The sequence below is a fragment of the Cetorhinus maximus genome, unplaced genomic scaffold (assembly GCF_964194155.1).
Source record: "Cetorhinus maximus unplaced genomic scaffold, sCetMax3.hap1.1 HAP1_SCAFFOLD_442, whole genome shotgun sequence".
Classification (NCBI taxonomy): Eukaryota; Metazoa; Chordata; class Chondrichthyes; order Lamniformes; family Cetorhinidae; genus Cetorhinus; species Cetorhinus maximus.
Window position 1 is genome coordinate 9117 of NW_027596386.1, and position 22418 is coordinate 31534.

Genomic DNA, 22418 nt, shown 5'->3' on the forward strand with positions numbered 1-22418 from the left:
GTGTGGTGGGTGGTTCAGGGGATTTTGGAAGGGGAGTGTGGGGATGGAGAGTAAGGGGGTGGAGGATTGCGGGTGGGTGGGGGAGGGGTAGTGCGGGTGGGTTGGGATTGGGAGTAGGGTGGTTGTCAGGAGGGGTATTGGGGAGCGGGGGTGGGAAGGGGGAGAGAGGGGTGGGGAGTAATGAGGACTGGGGGAGGGGGGAGTGGAGGTTTTGAGTTGGTAATAGTGTAGCTTGGCCAACTCACGCCTCATACATTTTTTTTGTATTATGGCCCTATTTGCTGCTAGCCCTTGTTTCCTCTGTCTTCCACTTCTGCTTTCTACTTTTCTGTCTTTCATTTCTCCCTTTGTTTCTCTCCCTTGTGTCTCCCCTGAGAAACCATCTCCCCCAGCAGTATCCAAAACGGAAAATCTGTTGGAGAGGGAGATGGACCCAGGGGACTCCTGCACTGCCTGCCTGCCTAGTGTTTTTACTCTGCCTGGCTGTCACCCATTCCCTTTCTGCCTGTGCACTCTTTACCTGTAATGTGACCACCTCACTGTAAGTGCTGTCCACGAAGATCTCATCCTTGCGGATGCTCCACAGTGACTCCAGGCGCAGCTCCAGCTCCGAAACATGGATTTTGAGTAGCTGCAGCTGGAGACACTTCCTGCACACATGTTCTCCCTGGACACTGAAAATGCCCCTGACTTCCCACATCACACAGGAGAAGAATTCCACTTGGCCGAGCTGCCCTGCCATGACTTACCATTAAATTACTCCCTTTACTTTTACTTCCTCTAGTTTAGAGGAAATGAGGAATAGTAGAAATACTTACCAGGTCCTACTTACCAAGGCTACAGCTCTTCTTACTGAGGAGAGGTAGAAAATGAAAGATCATCTTACCTCTTCAGCAAACTCCCTCTCTCACCAAACTCCAACTGAAACACTCTAATGCAACCCAAAGCAGCACTCCCGTGCAGACAAAATCAGCACTGTAGATGGCTTGCTGTCTGAATCTAGCTTCTGAAAACCTGTTTATGTCAGTTCACTAATTTACTAGCTGCAGCTGCAAGCAGAGTCAGTATAACCCCTGTTTTAAAGCTGGACTAAAACTCACCTCCTCTCAACCCAAAGAGAAACTTTTAGTTAGTTGCTAAATCAAAGAAAGATTAGATATTAGATAGAAATTAACCCTCAAAAGTCCCATCAAACTCTAACTGAAGCACTTTAATGCAGCCCAAAGCAGCACTCCAATGCAGACAAACGACACTTCCTGTTGACTCCTGACTGGCCCTCTGTGTCAATTACTCATAGACCTGTCTCATTATAGCTTTTTCTGTTATTTCATTATATTTTATGACTTTCTACCGAAATAACGGGGGCATTAAGATAGTTTTGGTGTCTGCATATTTGACTTAAGTGAACATGTGCTGTCTAGCTCTAATGATTAACATTTTGCATTCAATGTTCCAAATGTCTTGTTTATATATAGTTATCAATATCTTATGCCCTGTAGACAGGTGCTTGTCAGTATGTTTTGGTTGAGAGAACTGCTTTGTCATTATATGTTTTTGTCATATCTGCCAGTGCTCAGTATAATTAAAAGTAGTAAATGAGTACAGAGTGGTGCATAGTCTGACAGAAATTACATAAAGTCTATATGAAATACACATAAAATCAGTGCATAAAGGTGATTGGTTAAGGTAACACAGTTCACTTAAAAATATAACATGACAAATCGAACTAACACATATATTCCTAAGTAATAAAAGTCAGGAGAGCTACTTAAAAACTTAACTCTAAGCTTACAGAACCAAAGATGGTTACATATTGTGAAGGGAAGTGACAACTTCTCTTAAAACATCACAAGTTAAACTACACTAATCTAAGACATAAGACTGAATGTTTAACACCTGTTTTTCTTTATGCAATAGGCCTTTTGAATCTTGGGGAATACAAATTGATAAATTTTAATTGCTAGGGAGCTTAATGGTTCCAGACCAGAACTGTTCAACCTTGACGTTCTTGCACCATTGCCTTGGGGCCATACGGTGTTACTCATTTGTCGAGTGTGGATGCGACTGCTAACAAAGACCTAGCCATGGGATATACTCGTGTCCTGCATTGACTACAATTCAGCAGAATATCATATTCTGTTATGAATGGTGGTGGACAATTGAACTGCTCACTGGAGGAAGAGGCTCCATAAACATCCTCAATGATGGAGGAGCCCAGCACATCATTGCAAAAGATAAGGGTGAAGCATTTGCTACCATCTTCAGCCAAAAGTGCCGAGTGGATGATCCATCTCGGCTTCCTCCTGAGGGCCCTTGCACCACTGGGAAGAATGTCCTGCAAGTCAGCATTGCTGTGAAGCAGTCTGGGAAGAGTTTTCTGCAGTCAGCATCACTGTGAAGCAGTCTTGGAAGAGTGTCCTGTGGTCAGCATCACGGTGAAGTAGCCTGGGAAGAGTGTCCTGCAGTCAGTTCTTGTTGAAAATCACAAGGGTGACATCACAAGACAGTGCAAAAGAGATCAGAACCAGCGCAAGTGCGGGGAAGCTTCAAAAAGTGATGTCAGCACAAAGGTGAGAGCTGATTGGTGAGTAGTGGGTAAGTGTTTTTCTCCATTTTTTTCTCCAGTTTAAAATAGATTAAGCTAAGGAAAAGGTAAGGGTTCTAGTTTTTATTTAAAGTACATAAATAATTTAACTTTTTTGACTGTATTTAACTTAAAGTAAGAGTTTTTTTTCAACTAGAGGCATGGCAGGGCAGCTCAGTCCTGTGTTATGTACCACCTGCAACATGTGGGAAGCCCTAGACGCTCCTTGCTTTCTGACCTACCGCGTGTGCAGGAAGTGCCACCAGCTGCAGCTACTTGAGCTCAGAGTTTCAGGGCTCAAGCAGCAGCTGGAGGCCCTGAGGTGCATCCGTGAGGCGGAAAGTTTTGTGGATAGCATATTTTTAGACGGAAGTGCAGACAGAAAGGGAATGGGTGACCATCAGTCAGAAGAAAGGTGTCAGGCAGGTAGGCAGGAAATTCCCAGGGTGCATCCTGCTCGAGAACCGTTTTTGTGTTGGAAAACAGTGAGAGTGACGGTTCCTCTGGGGAGTGCAGCCACACTCATGGCACTATGAGTGGCTCAGCTGCACATGGGGAGAGGAAAAAGAGGGGAAGAGCAATAGTGATAGGAGACTTGATAGTAAGGGGAACAGACAGGTGTTTCTGCAGCCGTAGACGTGACTCCAGGATGGTTTGTTGCCTCCCTGGTGCCAGGGTCAAGGAAGTCACTGAACGGCTGGAGGGCATTCTAAAAGGGGAGGGCAAACAGACAGAGATCATGGTCCACATTGGTACCAACAACATAGGTAGAAAGAGGGATGAGGTCCTGCAAGCAGAATTTAGGGAACTAGGAAAAAGATTAAAAAACAGGACCTCAGAGGTAATAATCTCTGGATTATTTCCGGTGCCATACGCTACTGAGTATAGAAATAGGAGGTTAGCCCGAATGAATGTGTGGCTGGAGAGATGGTGCAGGAGGGAGGGCTTTAGATTTCTGGGACATTGGGACCATTTCTGGGGGTGGTGGGTCCTGTACAAGGCGGATGGGTTGCACCTGAACTGGAATGGGACCAACATCCTTGCGGGGAGGTTTGCTCGTGCTGTTGGGGAGGGTTTAAACTAACTTGGCAGGGGGATGGGATCCTGAGAGGAGGTTCAGCAGTGGGTGATGCACAGCCAAAATTTGAAGAGAGAGTAAGTGAGTCTGGAAGGCATGGAAATTGTAGGCCAGTTAAGGTACAAGGGAGCTTGGCAAGCTTGGATGGTATTTATTTTAATGCAAGGAGTCTGACAAATAAGGCAGATGAGTTAAGGGCACAAATTAACACGTGGAAGTACGATGTCATTGCTGTCACAGAGACATGGTTGAGAGAGGGGCAGGATTGGCAGCTCAATATTCCAGGATATAGTCTTTAGGCAAGACAGGGAAGGAGGTAAAAGAGGAGGGGGTATTGCAATATTGATCAAGGAATCAATTACATCAGTAAGGAGGGATGACATCTTAGAAAGCTCCTCAAATGAAGCCATATGGGTAGAACTGAAAAACAAAAAAGGAGCAATCACATTGCTGGGAGTGTACTATAGGCCCCAAACAGTCAGAGAAATAGAAGAGCAGATATGCAGGTAAATTTCTGAGAAGTGTAAAAATAATAGGGTAGTAATGGTGGGGGATTTCAACTTCTCCAACATTAACTGGGTTAATCATGGTGTGATAGGTTTAGAGGGAGTGGAATTCTTAAAATGCATCCAGGAAAGCTTTTTAAGCCAGTACGTAGAAGGTCCTACAAGAGAGAGGATGGTCCTGGACTTAACTTTAGGGAATGAAGCCGGGCAAGTGGTACAGGTATCAGTGGGGGAGCGTTTTGCAGATAGTGATCGTAACTCCCTCAGATGCAAGATTGTTATGGAAAAGGACAAGGATGGGCCAGAAATCAGAGTTCTAAATTGGAAGGGAAGGCCGATTTTAATAAGATCAGATATGATTTGGCCAGAGTGGACTGGAAGCAGCTACTTTTAGGTAAATCTGCGTCAGAGCAGTGGGACTCATTCAAGAAGGAAATAGGGAGAGTACAGGGCCAACATATTCCAGTAAAGACAAAGGGTGGGACCAACAAATCCAGGGAACCCTGGATGGCGAGGAAATACAGGATTGGATAAAGAGAAAAAGGGAAGCTTATGGCAGATACCGAGGGCTCATAACAGTGGAAGCCCTAGAGGAGTATAGAATGTGTAGAGGGATCTTAGAAAGGAAATTAGGCAAAAAAAGAGCAAAAAGAGGGCATGAAAAATCATTGGCAGGTAAAATAAAGGAAAGTCCAAAGTTATTTTACAAGTACATTAAGAGTAAAAGGATAACTAGGGAAAGAGTAGGGCCCATTAAGGACCATAGTGGTAATTTGTGTGTGGAGCCGGAAGACGTAGGTAGGGTTCTAAATGAATACTTTGTGTCGGTGTTCACAAGTGAGAGGGACGATGTAGGTATGGAAATCAGGCAGAAGGACTGTGATATAATTAAAGAAATTAGCATAGAAAGGGAGGAGGTTCTAAGTGGTCTGGCAGGTTTAAAAGTAGATAAATCTCCAGGCCCGGATGAAATGTATCCCAGGCTGTTGAGTGAGGCAAGGGAGGAGATAGCAGGGGCACTGGCAATAATTTTCTATGCCTCTCTGGCCACAAGAGAGGTGCCAGAGGACTGGAGGACAGCCAATGTGGTACCGTTATTCAAGAAGGGAGGAAGGGATAAACCAGGGAATTACAGGCCAATCAGTCTAACCTCAATGGTGAGGAAACTATTGGAAGCAATTCTGAGGGACAGAATTAATCTACACTTGGAGAGGCAGGGATTAATCAAGTACAGTCAGCGTGTTTTTATTAAGGGGAGGTCATGTCTGACCAATTTGATTGAATTTTTCGAAGATGTGACCAGATGTGTAGATGAGGGCAATGCATTTGACGTAGTTGACTTGGACTTCAGCAAGGCTTTTGATAAGGTCCCGCATGGGAGACTGATAACGAAGGTAAGAGCCCATGGGATCCAAGGCAATTTGGCAAATTGGATCCAGAATTGGCTGAGTGGCAGAAAGCAGAGTGTGATGGTCGAGGGTTGTTTTTGTGACTGGATGCCTGTGTCCAGTGGGGTTCCACAGGGATTGGTGTTGGGTCCCTTGCTGTTTGTGGTATATATAAACAATTTAGACTTGAATGTAGGAGGGTTGATCAGTAAGTTTGTGGATGACACAAAAATTAGTGGGGTGGTAACTAGTGAGGAGGATAGCCTTAGATTACAGGAGGATATAGACGGGCTGGTCAGATGGGCTGATCAGTGGCAAATGGAATTTAATCCGGATAAGTGTGAGGTGATGCACTTGGGCAGGGCAAACAAAGCACGGGAATACACGATGAATGGTAGGACCCTGGGAAGTACTGAGGATCAGAGAGACCTTGGTGTGCATGTCCACCGGTCCCTTTAGGTAGCGGGACAGGTAGATAAGGTGGTTAAGAAGGCGTATGGGATACTTGCCTTTATTAGCCGAGGCATAGAATATAAGAGCAGGGAGGTTATGCTGGAACTGTATAAAATGCTGGTTAGGCCACAGCTAGAGTATTGTGTGCAGTTCTGGAATCTGCATTATAGGAAGGATGTGATTGCACTAGAGAGAGTGCAGAGGAGATTTAGCAGGATGTTGCCTGGGCTGGAGAGTTTTAGTTATGAGGAGAGATTGGATAGACTGGGGTTATTTTCCCTGGAGCAGAGGAGATTGAGGGGGAACATGATTGAGGTGTATAAAATTAGGAGGAGCATAGATAGGGTAGACAGGAAGGAACTTTTCTCCTTGGTGGAGGGATCAATAACCAGGGGGCATAGATTTAAGGGAAGGGGCAGGAGGTTTAGAGGGGATGTGAGGAAGAATTTTTTCACCCAGAGGGTGGTGGGAATCTGGAACTCACTGCCTGAAAGGGTGTTAGAGGCAGAAACCCTCATAACATTTAAGAAGTATTTGGATGTGCACTTGCGATGCCATGGCATATAAGGCTATGGGCCTTGTGCTGGAAAATGGGATTAGAATAGTTAGGTACTTGTTTGACCGGCGCAGACTCGATGGGCCGAAGGACCTTTTTCTGTGCTGTAGACCTCTATGGCTCTATGAATCTAAAGCTGCAGCACAGACATGATGGGCTGAATAGTCTCCTGTGCTGTATCCTTCTATATTTCCTCCAGTCTGTGAACTCATATATTAATATTTCAACAAAGAATTGTCTAGCCACTATGCGGACTTGAATCCATTTAAGCAGTACAGGCAGAAGAGTTAACGACATTGTCTAGTTGTCTGACATTGAAATTTTCATGCAGCTGGATCCATCTGTGTTTTGGCGAGTTCTGTAACAGAAATAAAGGAACTTTCTCAACTACAACTAGCTAAGCCCATTGTTTTAAAATTCTATATCTATTTAAAATCGTATAAAATTAATTCAAAAATATTTTCTGATGGTAGCAGAGTCAGCCTAACTAGGAGAATATTGTTTTTCTGCTTAGTCTTGTACTTTGAAGTCTCAGCTTTGGCTTAGTTCAGTGATCTTCACTATTTTTCAAGCAAGGGCCACTTTAGCAAAAAAACCTGCAATGTGAGAGCCACATCGACTACTTTACTAAATTATCATTGCTTACTACTCCATCATGGTGTAATGTTACAGAGCGATGCATGTATCTGAAACAAAATCATGTACTTTAAATAAATACATGCGTATTTATTTTTAAGTTGTGGTTGCGTTCCTGAAATCATGACTTTGTGAAACAACTTTAAGTGAGTTAAAAACAAAAAACTACTGCGGATGCTGGAAATCCAAAACAGAAACAGAATTACCTGGAAAAACTCAGCAGGTCTGGCAGCATCGGTGGAGAAGAAAAGAGTCGACGTTTCGAGTCCACATGACCCTTCAACAGAACTGAGTATAGTTAGGAGAGGGGTGAAATATAAGCTGGTTTAAGGTGGGGGGGCGGGGGGAGAGAGGTTGAGGGTGGGTTTGTTGTAGGGACAAGCAAGCAGTGATAGGAGCAGATAATCAAAAGATGTTACAGACAAAAGGATCAAAGAGGTGTTGAAGGTGGTGATATTATCTAAGAAAAGTGCTAATTAAGAATGGATGGCAGGACACTCAAGGTACAGCTCTAGTGGGGGTGGAGTGGAAAGATTGACAAGGTATTAGTTGTAGATTTAAAAATAATGGAAATAGGTGGGAAAAGAAAAATCTATATAAATTATTGAAAAAAACAAAAGGGAGGGGGAAGAAACGGGGTGGGGATGGGGGGAGGGAGTTTAAGATCTAAAGTTGTTGAATTCAATATTCAGCCCGGAAGGCTGTAAAGTGCCTAGTCGGAAGATGAGGTACTGTTCCTCCAGTTTGCGTTGGACTTCACTGGAACAATGCAGCAAGCCAAGGACAGACATGTGGGCAAGAGAGCAGGGTGGAGTGTTAAAATGGCAAGCGACAGGGAGGTTTGGGTCTTTCTTGCGGACAGACCACAGGTGTTCTTTAACTGAGTCATTGGTTCTCTCAGGAATCATTGTTAAAACTGTAGTTATGTTCTGTAGGAACTTTCTTATCAGAAAAAACAAATATTAAAACATTATACCATCTGAGTTGCAATATTCTACGTTGCTAAATTCCTACATTGGTAAATGAAATATCTTTTAAAATAAATTAAGTTTAAAGATGTAAAGAAAAATGTAACTTTGTACTTGTTACCTCCTGCCTGCCACCAATCCTGCTTCCTGAACCTCTTGGTCCCTGATCCTCCTGGTCGCTGCAGATCCTCCTCCTCCCCAACCCTCAGCATTGTGGTCTCTCCCCCTACTTCGACCTTCGAAGTGCGGCCTCTTTGCCTTCTCTGACCCATTCTCTCTCAGAACCTCCCATTCCCTGACTCACCCTCTTGCCCCTTCCCTCTCCTGGGCTTGCGTTCCCGTTCAAGATCCCGCCGCAACTCGGAGGTTGGGGAGTGGCTGCTCCAAAGCGGCACCAGGCCAGTCACACTGGAAATGACATTAAAACAAATCTCATGATGCTGAAAGAGATTATAGGAAAGGGAGATTCGGGGAGCTGCACTTGGTGAGGATTGGAGCCGCCTCTGGCTTGCAGGCCTTGCAGCAAAGAACAATAGGTTAGTTGATAGCGCTCTTGCCTCTGAGTCAGAAAAGCCTGAGTTCAAGTCCCACTCCAAAGATTTAAATACATAATCTAGGCTAACACATCAGTGTAGTTCTGAGGGAGTGCTGCATAGTAGGAGGTGCCATCTTTCAGCTGAGACGTTAATCCAGATCCCGTTAGTCCTCTCAGGTGAATGTAAAGAAAAATCCCATGGCACTGCTTAAAGAAGGGCAGGGGAAATCTCCCTGGTCTCCTGGCTAATATTTACTCCTCAAATAATATTATTAAAACAGATGATCTAGTCATTTATCTCATTATTGTTTGTGGGACCTTGCCATATGTAAATTGGCTGCTGTATTTCCCTATATAATAGTGACTACACGACTACACTTCACAAGTGGCTGTAAAACAATTAGCAATATCCTAACTTGGTAAAAGGTACTTATACAAATGCAAGTTCTTTTTCTCTTCTTTTGCCCTCCTCAGTTCTTCTTTTGCTGAATTGATCCTGGGGAGACTATTTTTTTCCAATACATGGAACAAAAACTGCTTTGATCATGAAACCTGGGTTACATGTTTTTGGCCTGCCCATCCATTTAATATTATAATAAGTGGCTGCAAGCTGACTTTAGTACATCTGTTGATAAGATAGTTTTATTGTTAAATTTACAGAGTGCAGAGAAGAGAGACAGCGCATCATAGAGGAAGAAAAAGCCAGAAGAACACCCATACCAACTTTTGTGAAATTTTCTGCGCAGAGATCTGCAAATGAATCTGGTTTCCCCAACAGTCATGTTCTGGATGCTCTCCATGAAGACGAAAGCTCTTCAAAAGCCCCTCTATCAGATGACAAGAACACACCATCTAGTTGGGCTATTTCAAGAGAAAAAAGTAAAAGACCAGCGGACATGTGGGCTTCTGTGCAGCAAAAGAGGAAGAATTCAGAGGACACCAGTGTGAGTGGGTATTTTCGGAAGAACACCAGTCTGGGTGATCTAAGGCAGTCCCCTGCCACAGCAAAGAAACTGGACAAGCTGGTCAGTGAGATCCGAAGGGAAACCAATGTGATCATTCCTGAACGTGATCGGAAGATTGCAGCGTTAATGCTGGTTAAACATCAGGAAGAACAGGAGAGGCTGGAACAGCGTCTCAAAGCCCAGCAGTTCTGGGATAAACTGAAGAGGGCAGAAAGATTAGCACAAATGAAGCAGGAGGCTGAAAGGCAAAAGGGCTTAATCAAGAGTATTGGCAGGTAACTACATTAAACGTTATATTGTATTTTTGTTATGAGGCTTGTTTAGCCTATTGGCACCAGTGCAGTATAGAAGAAATATATAGCTGCTTTAATGTATGCCTCTGTGATTCTTCTATGATGCTCTTAATTAAGGTATGTGATTTATTATCACCAAGCTACTCAAACTCTCATTCTCCCTACTTCTAGGATTTCTTATGCAAAATTCCAGTCCATGGGCAAAAACTTGTTCCACACACAGTAAATATAGAAAATCATGAGATGTGGACCATGTCAAATCAGTTGTCCTATTTTTAAATTATCACCTCAAATTACTCCCTCTCCCTCATCTACCTCCCTCAGAGGGAGATGTCTCAAGTACAGTGCTTCCAAAACTATTTTCCAATGTGACCCCATTTTAGCATTTGAAAATTAATATGATTTCAGATGCTAACAAAAACAAAACCACAATAAAGCAGCTTAGTAACATTCAGTATATAATTATTAGGGTTTGCGTATTATAGATCAATATATAATCCACGATATAAGTATGAAAATCTGTGTTTTGAAGTATTTTGTAAAAATGTCATTATGTAAGTTTCAGTCAAGCCCTCTATATCCCTGGTGATAGCAAATTCAGTGAAAGCTCTCACTTTCTGCTTCCTGGCCCAGGATAACCGCACATGCGCTGTGCTGCCCATTGCCCCCTATAAAAATGGCAGCTGCACATGCGCCCTGCTGCACATTGCCCCCTATAAAAATGACAGCTGCACATGCGCTGTGCTGCACATTACTCCCTATAAAAATGGCAGCTGCACATGCGCAGTGCTGCACATTACTCCCTATAAAAATGGCAGCTGCACATGCGCCTTGCTGCACATTACCCCCTATAAAAATGGAAGCTGCTCATGCACCGTGCTGCACATTACCCCATATAAAAATGGCAGCTGCACATGCGCAGTGCTGCACATTACTCCCTATAAAAATGGCAGCTGCACATGCGCCTTGCTGCACATTACGCCCTATAAAAATGGCAGCTGCACATGCGCCTTGCTGCACATTACCCCCTATAAAAATGGAAGCTGCTCATGCACCGTGCTGCACATTACCCCATATAAAAATGGCAGCTGCACATGCGCCTTGCTGCACATTGCCCCATATAAAAATGGCAGCTGCGCATGCGCTGTGCTGCACATTACCCCCTATAAAGATGGCAGCTGCACATGTGCTCTGCTGCATATTAAACCATAGAACCATAGAAAAGTTATAGCACATAAGGAGGCCATTCAGCCCATCTTGTCCATGTCAGCCCGAGGACACCCAGGTGCCCTTTCTAATCCCACCTTCCTGCACCCGGCCAATAGCCCTGCAGCTTACAGCACTTAACGTGCAGATCCAGGTACTTTTTAAAAGAGTTTAGAGTTTCTGCCTCTACCGCCAACTTGGGCAGCGAATTCCAGACACACACTACCCTCTGCGTAAAAAAGTTCTTCCTCATGTCCCCCCTACACCTTCTGCCACTTATCTTGAATCTATGTCCCCTGGTTCTAGAATTCTCCACCAAGGGAAACAATTTTATCCTGTCCACTCCATCTGTTCCCCTCATAATTTTGTATACCTCAATCAAGTCACCTCTCAGCCTTCTTTGTTCTAAGGAAAATAACCCCAACCTATCCAATCTCTCCTCGTAGCTACACTTTTCTAACCCTGGCAACATTCTTGTAAACCTCTGCACTCTCTCCAGAGCTATTACGTCCTTCCTGTAATGTGGTGACCAGAACTGCACACAATACTCCAGTTGTGGCCTCACCAGTGTTTTACACAATTCCAATATTATATCCTTACTTTTATATTCTATACCTCTGCCAATGAAGGAGAGCATTCCATATGCTTTCTTTACAACCTTGTCTACTTGAACATATTGCCCTCTATAAAGATGGCAGCAGTTAACCTTGGTCTGCCACTGGGAGAAGTCCCGCAGCTGCTGCCCTGCTTAGAGTTTTGTGGCCTACACAAGATGTTTATGGAACCTGTCTGCCCACCCACCAGATCCATCACTCTCCTCCACCACATGTCTGAGAGCGACTGAGAGAGGAGCAGTGCAAGGCAGGGCTGGCCACCTCCTGAGCTTCAGTGTAGAATGCAGTTTCCAAGGAGTGGAAGCTTGTGACCCCACTCACTGCTTCATAACAGTGTTGCAACTTACAGCTTGGGAAGCACTGCAATAGTACTTGGCACAAGCCAAGTTTTGAAGACAGTTCGTGGATATGGTATGATAATTTTGCATGCTTACCATTATCTTATTGAAATTCCAAGGGTTGAGTAGCTGAAAATTTCAAAATTGTTACACTTTACTGAAATCTTTGTGACATTTTAGCTGTCTTTCTTCATTCATTGTCTACGAGTTTTGGTTTGAAAATGCTGACCAGTTGAATATAATTATGAAAGTCTTATTTTTCTTTTTAATGTGTTAAAGATTTTAAGTGATTGATTGGCCTCCAGACTGTGCCAGAAAGCTAGGTTTATTCAATACCGATTGGAAAATTTGAAGATATGCTACATTCAGGTTACCTTGCTTGGCATTGCACAGATCAGTAACTGAATAGAGTGGCAATCAGTCAGAGAAAGGTCAGAAAACTGAATTATGTAAAAAGACTTAGAAAAAATCTGACTCATCAGCTTTGAAAGGAGGAAGATGAGTGACTTTCTGATGAAAGGTCGTTGACCTGAAACATTAACCGTACCTTTCTCTGTCCACAGTTGCTGCCTGATTGTGATGCAGCATTTTCTGTTTTAATTTCAAATGAGTGGGAACTTTACAGATGTAAACTAACTAGATATCCTTTTGATCAAGTTAAAGCATGGCTGTTGGATAAAGGGAGTTGGAAACAAACTTGGGAAAAGGCAAGACTGGAAAGCGTTTTACAAAGTAATAATTACTTGGAATAGTCTTCTGGGTAGGATAGCAGAAGCAAGAGTCTGGAGTCATGCAAGAGGGAGTTAAATTCAGTGTTGGGGAGAGGAATTGTAGGTTTCTGTGATAGAATGAGCTGATTGAATGGCTTCTCATCCAGACTTGCCTTTGTGAACCCATGTACTTTCACTTCATGGTATTGACTGTTGTTGCGGTGAATGCTTTCAAGTCCCCTCCATGGCCTTGCCCCTCCCTATCTCTATAATCTCCTCCAATCCCACAACCTTCCTAGATATCTGTGGCCCTCTAATTATGGCCACTTGAGCATTGCCGATTTTAATTGCTCCATCATTGGTGGCTGTGCCTTCAGTTGTCAAGGCCCTAAGCTCTGAAATTCCCTCTATAACCCTCCCTGCCTCTCTATCTCTTCAAGATGCTCCTTAAAACATACATCTTAGACTAAGTTTTTGGCCATCTGCCCTAATATTGTCTTATGAGGCTCAGTGTCCAATTTTGCTTCATTATGCTCCTTGTGAAGTGTCTCTGATCATTTTTTATAGTTAAGCTGCTACATAAATACAAATTGTTGATTAAAATGGGCACAAAAACAGTGGTGCGTTGCAGTTGTAACGTGTATAGTCACAGCAGCAAGAGGATTTAAGAGGACTAAACTTTCTTAGCTATATGTTTGAAGAATGTCTAGTTGTCAGGCACAAAACAGAGGGCAAAGCAGTGAAGGCCTGTGAAATTGGGGCTTTGAGAATGGTTGGAGCAGAGTATAACAATGTAAATGAGGTAAAAAGGGTCTACCTCACACCAGATAAGAATCCATTTGATTACATTGACACTATTCCTTTTATCCCAGCAACCCTTACAGATGCAAAGCCCCATTGGAGATTTACCACTACCTCAACACCAAAGTTTCTTGCTTGGGTTAGCTCAGTTTCAAACAGTTTTCTTCTGTCAAACTGCTGACTGTTTACTAGATGCTTTTCTTCAGCTGGTATTTCTCCCTGAGACACCCCAAAACCTCGCACTATGAACTCACTATTACTTCAACTTCAGAGTAAACACACAAGTTCCCTAAACTCATAAGAGAGACTTTAACCAGGTTTCTTTCAATAAACAAAAAATGTATCAGTTTATTGTAAAACCAGTGTTGTTGAATAGAAAGGCAAAACTTATTAACATGTAGTATGGAATATGAAAGTATACTAATTACTCTTTCGAGATACCCTAAGTCTCTCTCTCTCTCTCTCTCACTCACACACACACCCACCCCCAGAACAATAATAAAATAAAAATAAAGGAACTTTGTCAAAGGCTAAAAGTCAATGGTTCAAGGGAAAAGGACAAATGGTTGAGTCTTTGAAATGGCATCCAGGTTATATGGCTGGTGTCTCAGCGCTGATCTGTGAAACAGTTGATGACTCTTGCACTGCTTGCAGGCGGGCTACACTTGCAGTTACTGTATTCCAGCACGTAGCACCTCAGGAACAGCTTATATTCACTTGCGAATGTGGACTGGCTCTGGACTGCAAAAAGGCTGCTGTCTTCCTTTCACAAGCAGTTGGTCTTTTTCTCTTCTCAAAAGCAAAACCAATTTTTATGCACAATTTTTCCAGGTATGGTTTTTTTCAGAGCCATAAACTACCATGTGACCCCTTTTGTACGCAGTCCACCAGGGTCAAGAGGTTTCCAGCTTTTTAAAAGCTGTTTAAGGATGTAAAAGGATGCTTTTTTCCAGAAATAGCAGCCAGTCCTACATTAACCCTTTAAGGGATGGTGTCTTTTAAAACACATTCTTCCAGAATGTTCTTAGTCCTTGAAGATGAACCATTTACTGTGATTAAAGTGTTTGTGACAATGTATACAAACAGCGACACAGACTTCCCGGCACCCAGCTCACAAAAACCTCTAAATGAAACTAAAACCAGGTTTCACTTTTCTTAACACCCAAATACAAAATATAAATTAACCTTAAAACTATACATTGTTCCAAACACAAGTTAAACCCAAGTCTCTCTAAGTTCTGCACATAGCAATAAATTCATCATCTGAGGCAATCTCAATATGGCAGCACCAAATATTAGCTCTATAAGTTTTGAGTAGCAACTAAAATTGATATCATGTGCATACCTTCTTTCAGCATACAATAATTTACCATAAGGATTTAAGTGTACTTGTAAAAGGTTAATTATTTTGTAGCCTCTCAATAGTAATACTGTTAAGTACTGCATCGTATTTATGAAATAAAATGTTAGAACTGCTTTGCAAGATGCTTTCCTCGATGCTACCCCCTTCTCTCCATAAAAGTGGTCTATTTTAGCTCAGCATTCGTTATGGCGTCTAGTCCCACTCCAGAGACTGACTTACGTATGAACATATGAACATACATATGAGGAGCAGGATCTTGGTCCCTCGAGTCTGCTTCGCCATTCAATAAGATCATGGCTGATCTGAATTGTAACCTCAACCTCACAATCCTGCCTACCGTGGATAACCTTTCGCCCCCTTGTTAATCAAGAATCTATTTAGCTCTGCCTTAAAAATATTCAAAGACTCTGCTTCCACTGCCTTTTGAGGAAGAGATTTCCAAAGACTTGCTACCCTCTGAGGGAGAAAATTTCTCCTCATCTCTGTCTCAAATGAGCGATGCCTTATTTTTAAACATAGAAACTAGGAGCAGGAATAGGCCATTCCGTCCTTCGAGCCTGCTCCGCCATTCAGCGTGATCATGGCTGATCTTCTATCTCAACGCCATATTCCTGCTTTCCCTCCATACCCCTTGATGCCCCTAATATCCAAAAATGTATCAATTTCTTTCTTGAATATACTCAGTGACCCAGCCTCCACAGCCTTCTGTGTTAGAGCATTCCACAGGTTGACCACCCTCTGAGTGAAGAAATGTTTCCTCATCTCAGTCCTAAATGGCCTGCCCTATATGCTGAGACTGTGGCCCCTGGTTCTAGACTCCACAAACAGGGAAAACATCCTCCCTGCATCCAGTCTGTCTAGCCCTGTTAGAATTTTATACATTTCAATCAGACCCCCTGTCATTCTTCTAAACTCTAGTGAATACAGGCCCAGTCGATCTAATCTCTCCTCAGAAGACAGTCCTGCCATCCCTGGTATCAGCCCCATGAACCTTCGCTGCACTCCCTATCGGGCAAAAATATTCTTTCTTAGGTAAGGAGACCAAAACTGCACGCAATACTCCAGGTGTGGTCTCACCAAGGCCCTGCAGTAAGTCATCTCTACTTCTGAACTCAAATCCTCTTGCAATGAAGGCCAACATACTATTTGCCTTCCTAATTGTTTGCTGCACCTGCCTGTTTACTTTCATTGACTGGTGTACAAGGACAACCAGATCCCTTTGTACATCCACATTTCCCAATATATCACCAGTTAAAAGTGGAAAGACCGGCTCACCAGTCTCGAACAACCCCCAGCGATGGAAATTCTTCCGGATGAAAGCCTTCCCCCAGGAGCTAATTGCAACTGGGCAACCTGGAAGTGCCTTAACAGACTTAGGACTGGTGTAGGTCTTTCAAGGGTGTCACTAAGCAAATGGGGATATACAACCAGCCCGACAACTTGTAAATGTGGAACTGAGCTACAGACTATGCAACATCTCCTGCAATGCCTATTGCTAGAGGAACCCTGCACTGTTGCAGATCTTGCCGAATTCAACAACAAGGCGCAAAAATGTGTCCAGTTCTGGCTAGGCCATGTATAGACTGTCCGTGGACACAATAAGAAGAAGACCAGTTAAATAGTGCTCTGCCTTTCTATTTTTCACACCGAAGCATATAACTTCACATTTATTCACGTTATACTGCATCTGCCATGTGTTTGCCCACACACACAACTAGTCTAAATCGCCCTGAAGCCTCCTCGCATCCTCCTCACAACTCACAACCCCGTCCAGTTTTGTGTCGTCAGCAAACTTGGAAATATTGCATTTGGTTCCCTCATCCAAGTCATTTATATATATCATGAATAGCTGGGGCCCAAGCACTGATCCCTGCGGTGCACTACTAGTGCCTACCACCTGGAAAAAGACCCATTTATTCCCACTCTCTGTTTGCGGTCTGTCAACCAATTCTCAATCCATGTCAGTATATTACCCCCAATCTCATGTACTTTAATTTTGCCCACTAGCCTCTTATGTGGGACCTTATCAAAAGCCTTCTTAAAATCCAAATACACTATATCCACTGATGATTCTCCCTTATCTATTCTACGAATTACATCCATAAAAAACTCCAGTAGATTAGTTAAGCATGATTTCCCTTTCAGAAATCGATGCTGACTTTGTCTAATCCTGTTAATGCTTTCCAAGTGTTCTGCTGCCACGTCTTTTATAATAGACTCTAGCATTTTCCCCACTACTGATGTTACGCTAACTGGCCTGTAAATCTCTGTTTTTCTCTCCCCCCTTTTTTAAATAGTGGGGTTGCATTTGCTACCCTCCAATCTTTAGGAACTGCTCCAGAGTCTATAGAATTTTGGAAGATGACCACCAATGCATCCAATATTTCCAGGGCCACTTCCTTTAGTAATCTGGGATGTAGATTATCAAGCCCTGGGGATTTTTCAGCCTTTAACCCCATTAATTTCTCTAGCACCATTTTTTTTTTCAAATACTGATTTTCTTCAATTCCTTCCTCTCACTAGACCCTTGGCTCCCTAACATTTCTGGGAAATTATTTGTGTCCTCTTTTGTGAAGAAGGAACCAAAATATGTGTTCAACTCTTCTGCCATTTCTTTGTTCCCCATTATAATTTCCCCCATTTCTGACTGTAAGGGACCTACATTCGTCTTCACTAATCTTTTCCTCTTCACATATTTATAGAAGCTTTTACAGTCAGTTTTTATGTTCCTTGCAAGTTTATTCTCATACTCCATTTTCCCCTTCTTGATCATCTTTTTGTGCATTTTTGCTGAATTCTAAGCTGCTCCCAATCCTCAGGCTAGCTGCTTTTTCTGGCAATTTTATATGTCCTCTCTTTGGATCTAATACTATTCCTAATTTCTTTTGTAAGTCATGGTTGAGCCACCTTACCTGTTTTATTTTTGCGCCAGAGAGGAATGAATAATTGTTGTAATTAATGCATACATTCCTTAAATATTAGCCATTGTCTATCCACTGTCAACCCTTTCAGTAAGGTTCCCCAATTCATCATTGCCAACTCAAGCCTCATACCCTCATAGTTCCCTTTATTTAGATTCCGGACCCTAGTTTCGGTTTCAACTTCTTCACTCTCCATCTTAATGGACAGTCCTATCATTTTATGGTCTCTCTTCCCCAAGGGACCCGCACAACAAGATTATTAATTAAACCTTTCTCATTGCACGATACCCAGTCTAGGATAGTCTACTCTCTAGTTGGTTCCTCAACATATTGGCCTAAAAAACCATCACGTACACACTCCAGGAAATTCTCCTCCACAGTATTATTGCTAGTTTGGTTTGTCCAATCTATACGTCGATTAAAGTCACCCATGATTACAGTTGCACCCCTATTGCATGCATCTCTAATTTCCTGTTGAATGCCTTCCCTTACATCTCCATTACTATTTGGGGGCCTATACAACCCCCATCAATGTTTTGTGCCCCTTGGTGTTTCTTATCTCCACCCAAACAGATTCCCTATCATGATTTTCTGAGCCAATATCCTTCCTCACTATTGCATTAATTTCCTCCTTTACTAACAATGCTCCCCCAGCTCCTTTCCCTATTTGTCTGTCCTTCCTAAATATTGAATACCCCTGGATGTTCAGTTCCTATCCTTGGTCACCCTGCAGCATGTCTCCGTAATTACAACTATATCACAATCGTTTATACCTATTTGTGCTGTTAATTTATCTATTTTGTTGCGAACGCATTAAGATACAAAGCCTTTAGACTTCTCTTTTTAACCTTGTTAAGTCATCTTAGCTTTATTTTGCACTATAACCCCATTTGTTTTACACCCTTGTTTTTTCTGCCTTCCACTTTTGCTTCTTAATTTTCTGTCTTTTGTTTCTATCCTTGTTTCCCCCTCCTCTGTCTCCCTGCTCAGGTTCCCATCCCCCTGCCATTCACCTCTAGTGACCCCTAGTTCTATATTCTCCCACAAGAGAAAACATCCTGTCCACATCTACCCTGTCAAGACCCCTCAGGATCTTAAAGGTTTCAATCAAGTCGCCTCTTACTCTTCTAAATTCCAGTGGATACAAGTGTAACCTATCCGACCTTTCCTCATAAGACAACCTGTCCATTCCTGGTATTAGTCTAGTAAACCTTCTCTGAACTGCTTCTAACGCATTTATGTCTTTCCTTAAATAAGGAGGTCGGTGCTGTATACAATACTCCAGATGTGGTCCCACCAGTGCCCTATGCAACTGAATCATAACTTCCCTACTTTTGTAAGCAATTAATTGTATTTACTGTAATCACAAGAAATGATAATTAGCTTTCCTAATTATTTACTGTACCTGCAAACTAGCCTTTTGTGATTCATGCACTAGAACACGAAGATACCTCAGAATCTCAGAGCTCTGCAATCTCTCACCGTCTAGATAATATGCTTCTTTTTTATTCTTCCTGCCAAAATGAACAATTTCAAATTTGCCCTCATTACACTCCATTTTCCAGATCTTTTCCCACTCACTTAACCTATCTATATCTTTTTGTAGCCTCCTTATGTCCTCATCACAACTTACTTTCTTACCTAACGTTACCTGTATCATCAGCAAATTTGGCAACCATCCCATCCATCCCTTCACCTAAGTCATTAATATAGTTCAGGTCCTAGCACTGTTCCCTGTGGCACACCACTCATCACATTCTGCCAACCAGAGAAAGACCTATTTATGCCACTCTGCTTCCTGTTAACTAGCCAATCTGCTATCCATGCGAATATGTTACTCCCTACACCATGAGCTTTTATTTTCCGCAGTAACCTTTGATGTGGAACTTATATCAAATGCCTTCTGGAAATCTAAGTACAGTACATCCACCAGTTCCACTTTATCCACAGCATATGTGACTCCTTCAAAGAACTCCATTAAATTGGTAGAACATGATTTTCCTTTCACAAAACCATGTTGACTCTGCTTGATTGCCTTGAATTTTTCTAAGTGCCCTGCTATAACATCTTTAGTAATAGCTTCTAACATTTCCCCTGTGACAGATGTTAGGCTAACTGGCCTATAGCTTCCTGCTTTCTGTCTCCCTCCCTTTTTGAATTTTGCTATTTCCAATCTAATGGAGCCTTGCCCAATGCATCAACTATCTCACTAGCCACTTCTTTCAAGACCTTAGGGTGAAATCCACCCAGACCTGGTGCCAGCCCACAGCCCCAACAGTTTGCTCAGTGCCACTTCCCTGGTGATTGCAATTTTCCCGAGTTCCTCCCTCGCTCCCATTTCCTGATTTACAGCTATTTCCAGGATGTTACTTGTGTCCTCTATAGTGAAGACCGAAGCAAAATATCTGTTTAATTCAACCTACATCTCCCTCCTTTCCATTATCAGTTCCCAGATGCACTCTGTATAGGACCAATGCTCACTTTTCTTATTTAAATATTTATAGAAACTCTTACTATCCCTCTTTATATTACTAGCTAGCTTTCTTTTGTTTCTCTTGACTTAAATGCATAACTCAAGGTTGACACTTCGGTGCAGTACCGAGTGAGTGCTACCCTGTTGGTATGAATGAGGCATTAAGCTGAGGCTTGCCCAAACTAACACCTAAACCAGATAATATAGTCATTTATTTCATTGTTGTTTGTGAGACCATCCCCCTTTCCTGCATTACTAAATGAGTAAGTGACTACACTTCAAAAGTACTTTATTAGTTATAAAGTCCTCTGGAATGTCCTGAGATCAGAAAAGATAGTATAAACACAAGCATTTCTTTTCATAAATTGAATTTCATGTATTCACAGGTGGAGGAAAGAACGGGAAATGAGACAGTCTAAAATACAGCAGGAAGTAAAACAGATGGCTGAACTACGGGAGAAAGACGTGATTTCAAAAGAAAATAAGTGGAGAATGTTGGCCGAGAAACAGGAATTAAAGAAAAAGGAAAAATTAGAGCAATCAAAATACGAAGCAGAAATCCGTAAACGTCATCAAAATCAGTTACGGAAACAAACCGAAACCATCAAGCAAATTACCAAAGAGCAAGAAGTACAGGTTTCGCAGGCAAAGCTGTCAAATGCTGCCCAGAAGCGGCTGGTGAAAGAAATGAGCGACCAGAACAAAATCAAACTGGAGAATGAGCACGAAAAGCTGAAGCATCTGATGCTGAAAAGGGAGATTGACCATCTAACCAATGCAGAGGAGTTAATGGTGAGGATGTCACTGGAGCGGAAGCTTTTAAAATTCAAGGAAAATCACAAACTTCTAGTGGAAGAAAGAAAGAGAGGGCTGAAAGAAAAAGCAACCAAGGAGAAAAACCAGATCATTCAAGCCAAGTCAAGGGCTGAAAAACTAGAACAGGAACAGAAGGAACGTAAGGAAGCATTGGCAGAAATCTCTGACCTCAAAATTGAACAGGCTCAGAAAACTGTGCTGAAGAGTGTCCAAAATAAAGCCCTTCAGTCCCAGAAGACCAGATCGGAGAAAGAGAAGGTCCACCAGCAGATAAAAAAGAAGGTTGAGGAGGAAGAAGAATGGCACCGACAAGCAATGGAAGAAACTATTAAGAAGAAAGACAAGAGGAGTGAAGAAATTTTGAAAGTGAAGAAAGCAACCATTGAGGAGTCCCGTCAAGTTGCCCGAGCAGCCTTCCAAATGAGGGAACGAGTGAGGGAGCAGATCAACAGCCGTTCCTTTGATCAAATGGCTATGGAAGCTGAGCTATGGGCAAGCTTGGTGAAAAAGATAGCTTACTAATGTTTGAGGGGAAAAAATGAAATCCCATCAGTAGAATACCTGATTTAGTTCCTTATTAGTGGTGCCCCTCTAACAAGGGATTTTTTTTGTTTCGCTTGATGACACTGGAGCAACAAGTTAACAGTTTTTTAGGAAAGGCATAAACATGTATGATTGTACTTTAGTTAATAGCAGACCATGAGGTAATGAATTTTCTCATAAAGAAGTTAAATATTCTGGGAATCCATTGTAAAATGGCTCTGTGGAATTTGATTGTGTTGTAGGATTATAGAGCTTATTGATATGTAAACATAACTTAAAGCTTTATCATGACCACATTTGTTCTACCAGTGTTGTGAAGCTGCAGAAAACAATCATCCTTTTGTTACTTGGAAGAATGTTTGTAAAATGTTTTACTTGTGCATGTTTTAATATTTGGGCAAATGCACAGAACAAGCCCTTATTGCTACACTATTCAGGAAACAAAATCAAAAAACTGTGAACTTTGAGCCATCCATAAGTTATCTTTTTCATAAGAGTGAAAGGAAAACTGTGGCCAAATTCCCCTCTACAATAGTATTCAAACTTTTTATATTCTAGTGGATCTTCCATCACATTTGCTGATAGTAATTTGCAGGATGTGCTGTGTCTTAGTGTCTGTGTTGTCATCTCATCTCCTGAGTTTCTGGTAGCATCTTTCTCTTTGTCTTTCA

The 22418-nt window shown here is 42.3% G+C and overlaps 1 protein-coding gene across 1 annotated transcript; it reads left to right on the top strand.

Annotated features, from left to right (window-relative positions):
• The first annotated feature begins 1915 nt into the window (after positions 1 to 1915).
• Positions 1916 to 22034, top strand: LOC144673711 (coiled-coil domain-containing protein 185-like). The gene is made up of 3 exons (XM_078535411.1): positions 1916 to 2584; positions 9365 to 9944; positions 20775 to 22034. The coding sequence occupies exons 2-3, from the start codon at positions 9601 to 9603 to the stop codon at positions 21724 to 21726; spliced, it is 1296 nt and encodes a 431-aa protein (XP_078391537.1). The 5' UTR covers positions 1916 to 2584; positions 9365 to 9600; the 3' UTR covers positions 21727 to 22034.
• The last annotated feature ends 384 nt before the right edge of the window (positions 22035 to 22418 follow it).

Bases quoted from the DNA above. Each gene is read 5' to 3' on its own strand.
- LOC144673711 (XM_078535411.1), top strand. From the start codon at position 9,601: ATGTGGGCTTCTGTGCAGCAAAAGAGGAAGAATTCAGAGGACACCAGT. The intron at 9,945-20,774 runs GTAACTACATTA...ATGTATTCACAG, and splicing joins TTAATCAAGAGTATTGGCAG to GTGGAGGAAAGAACGGGAAA.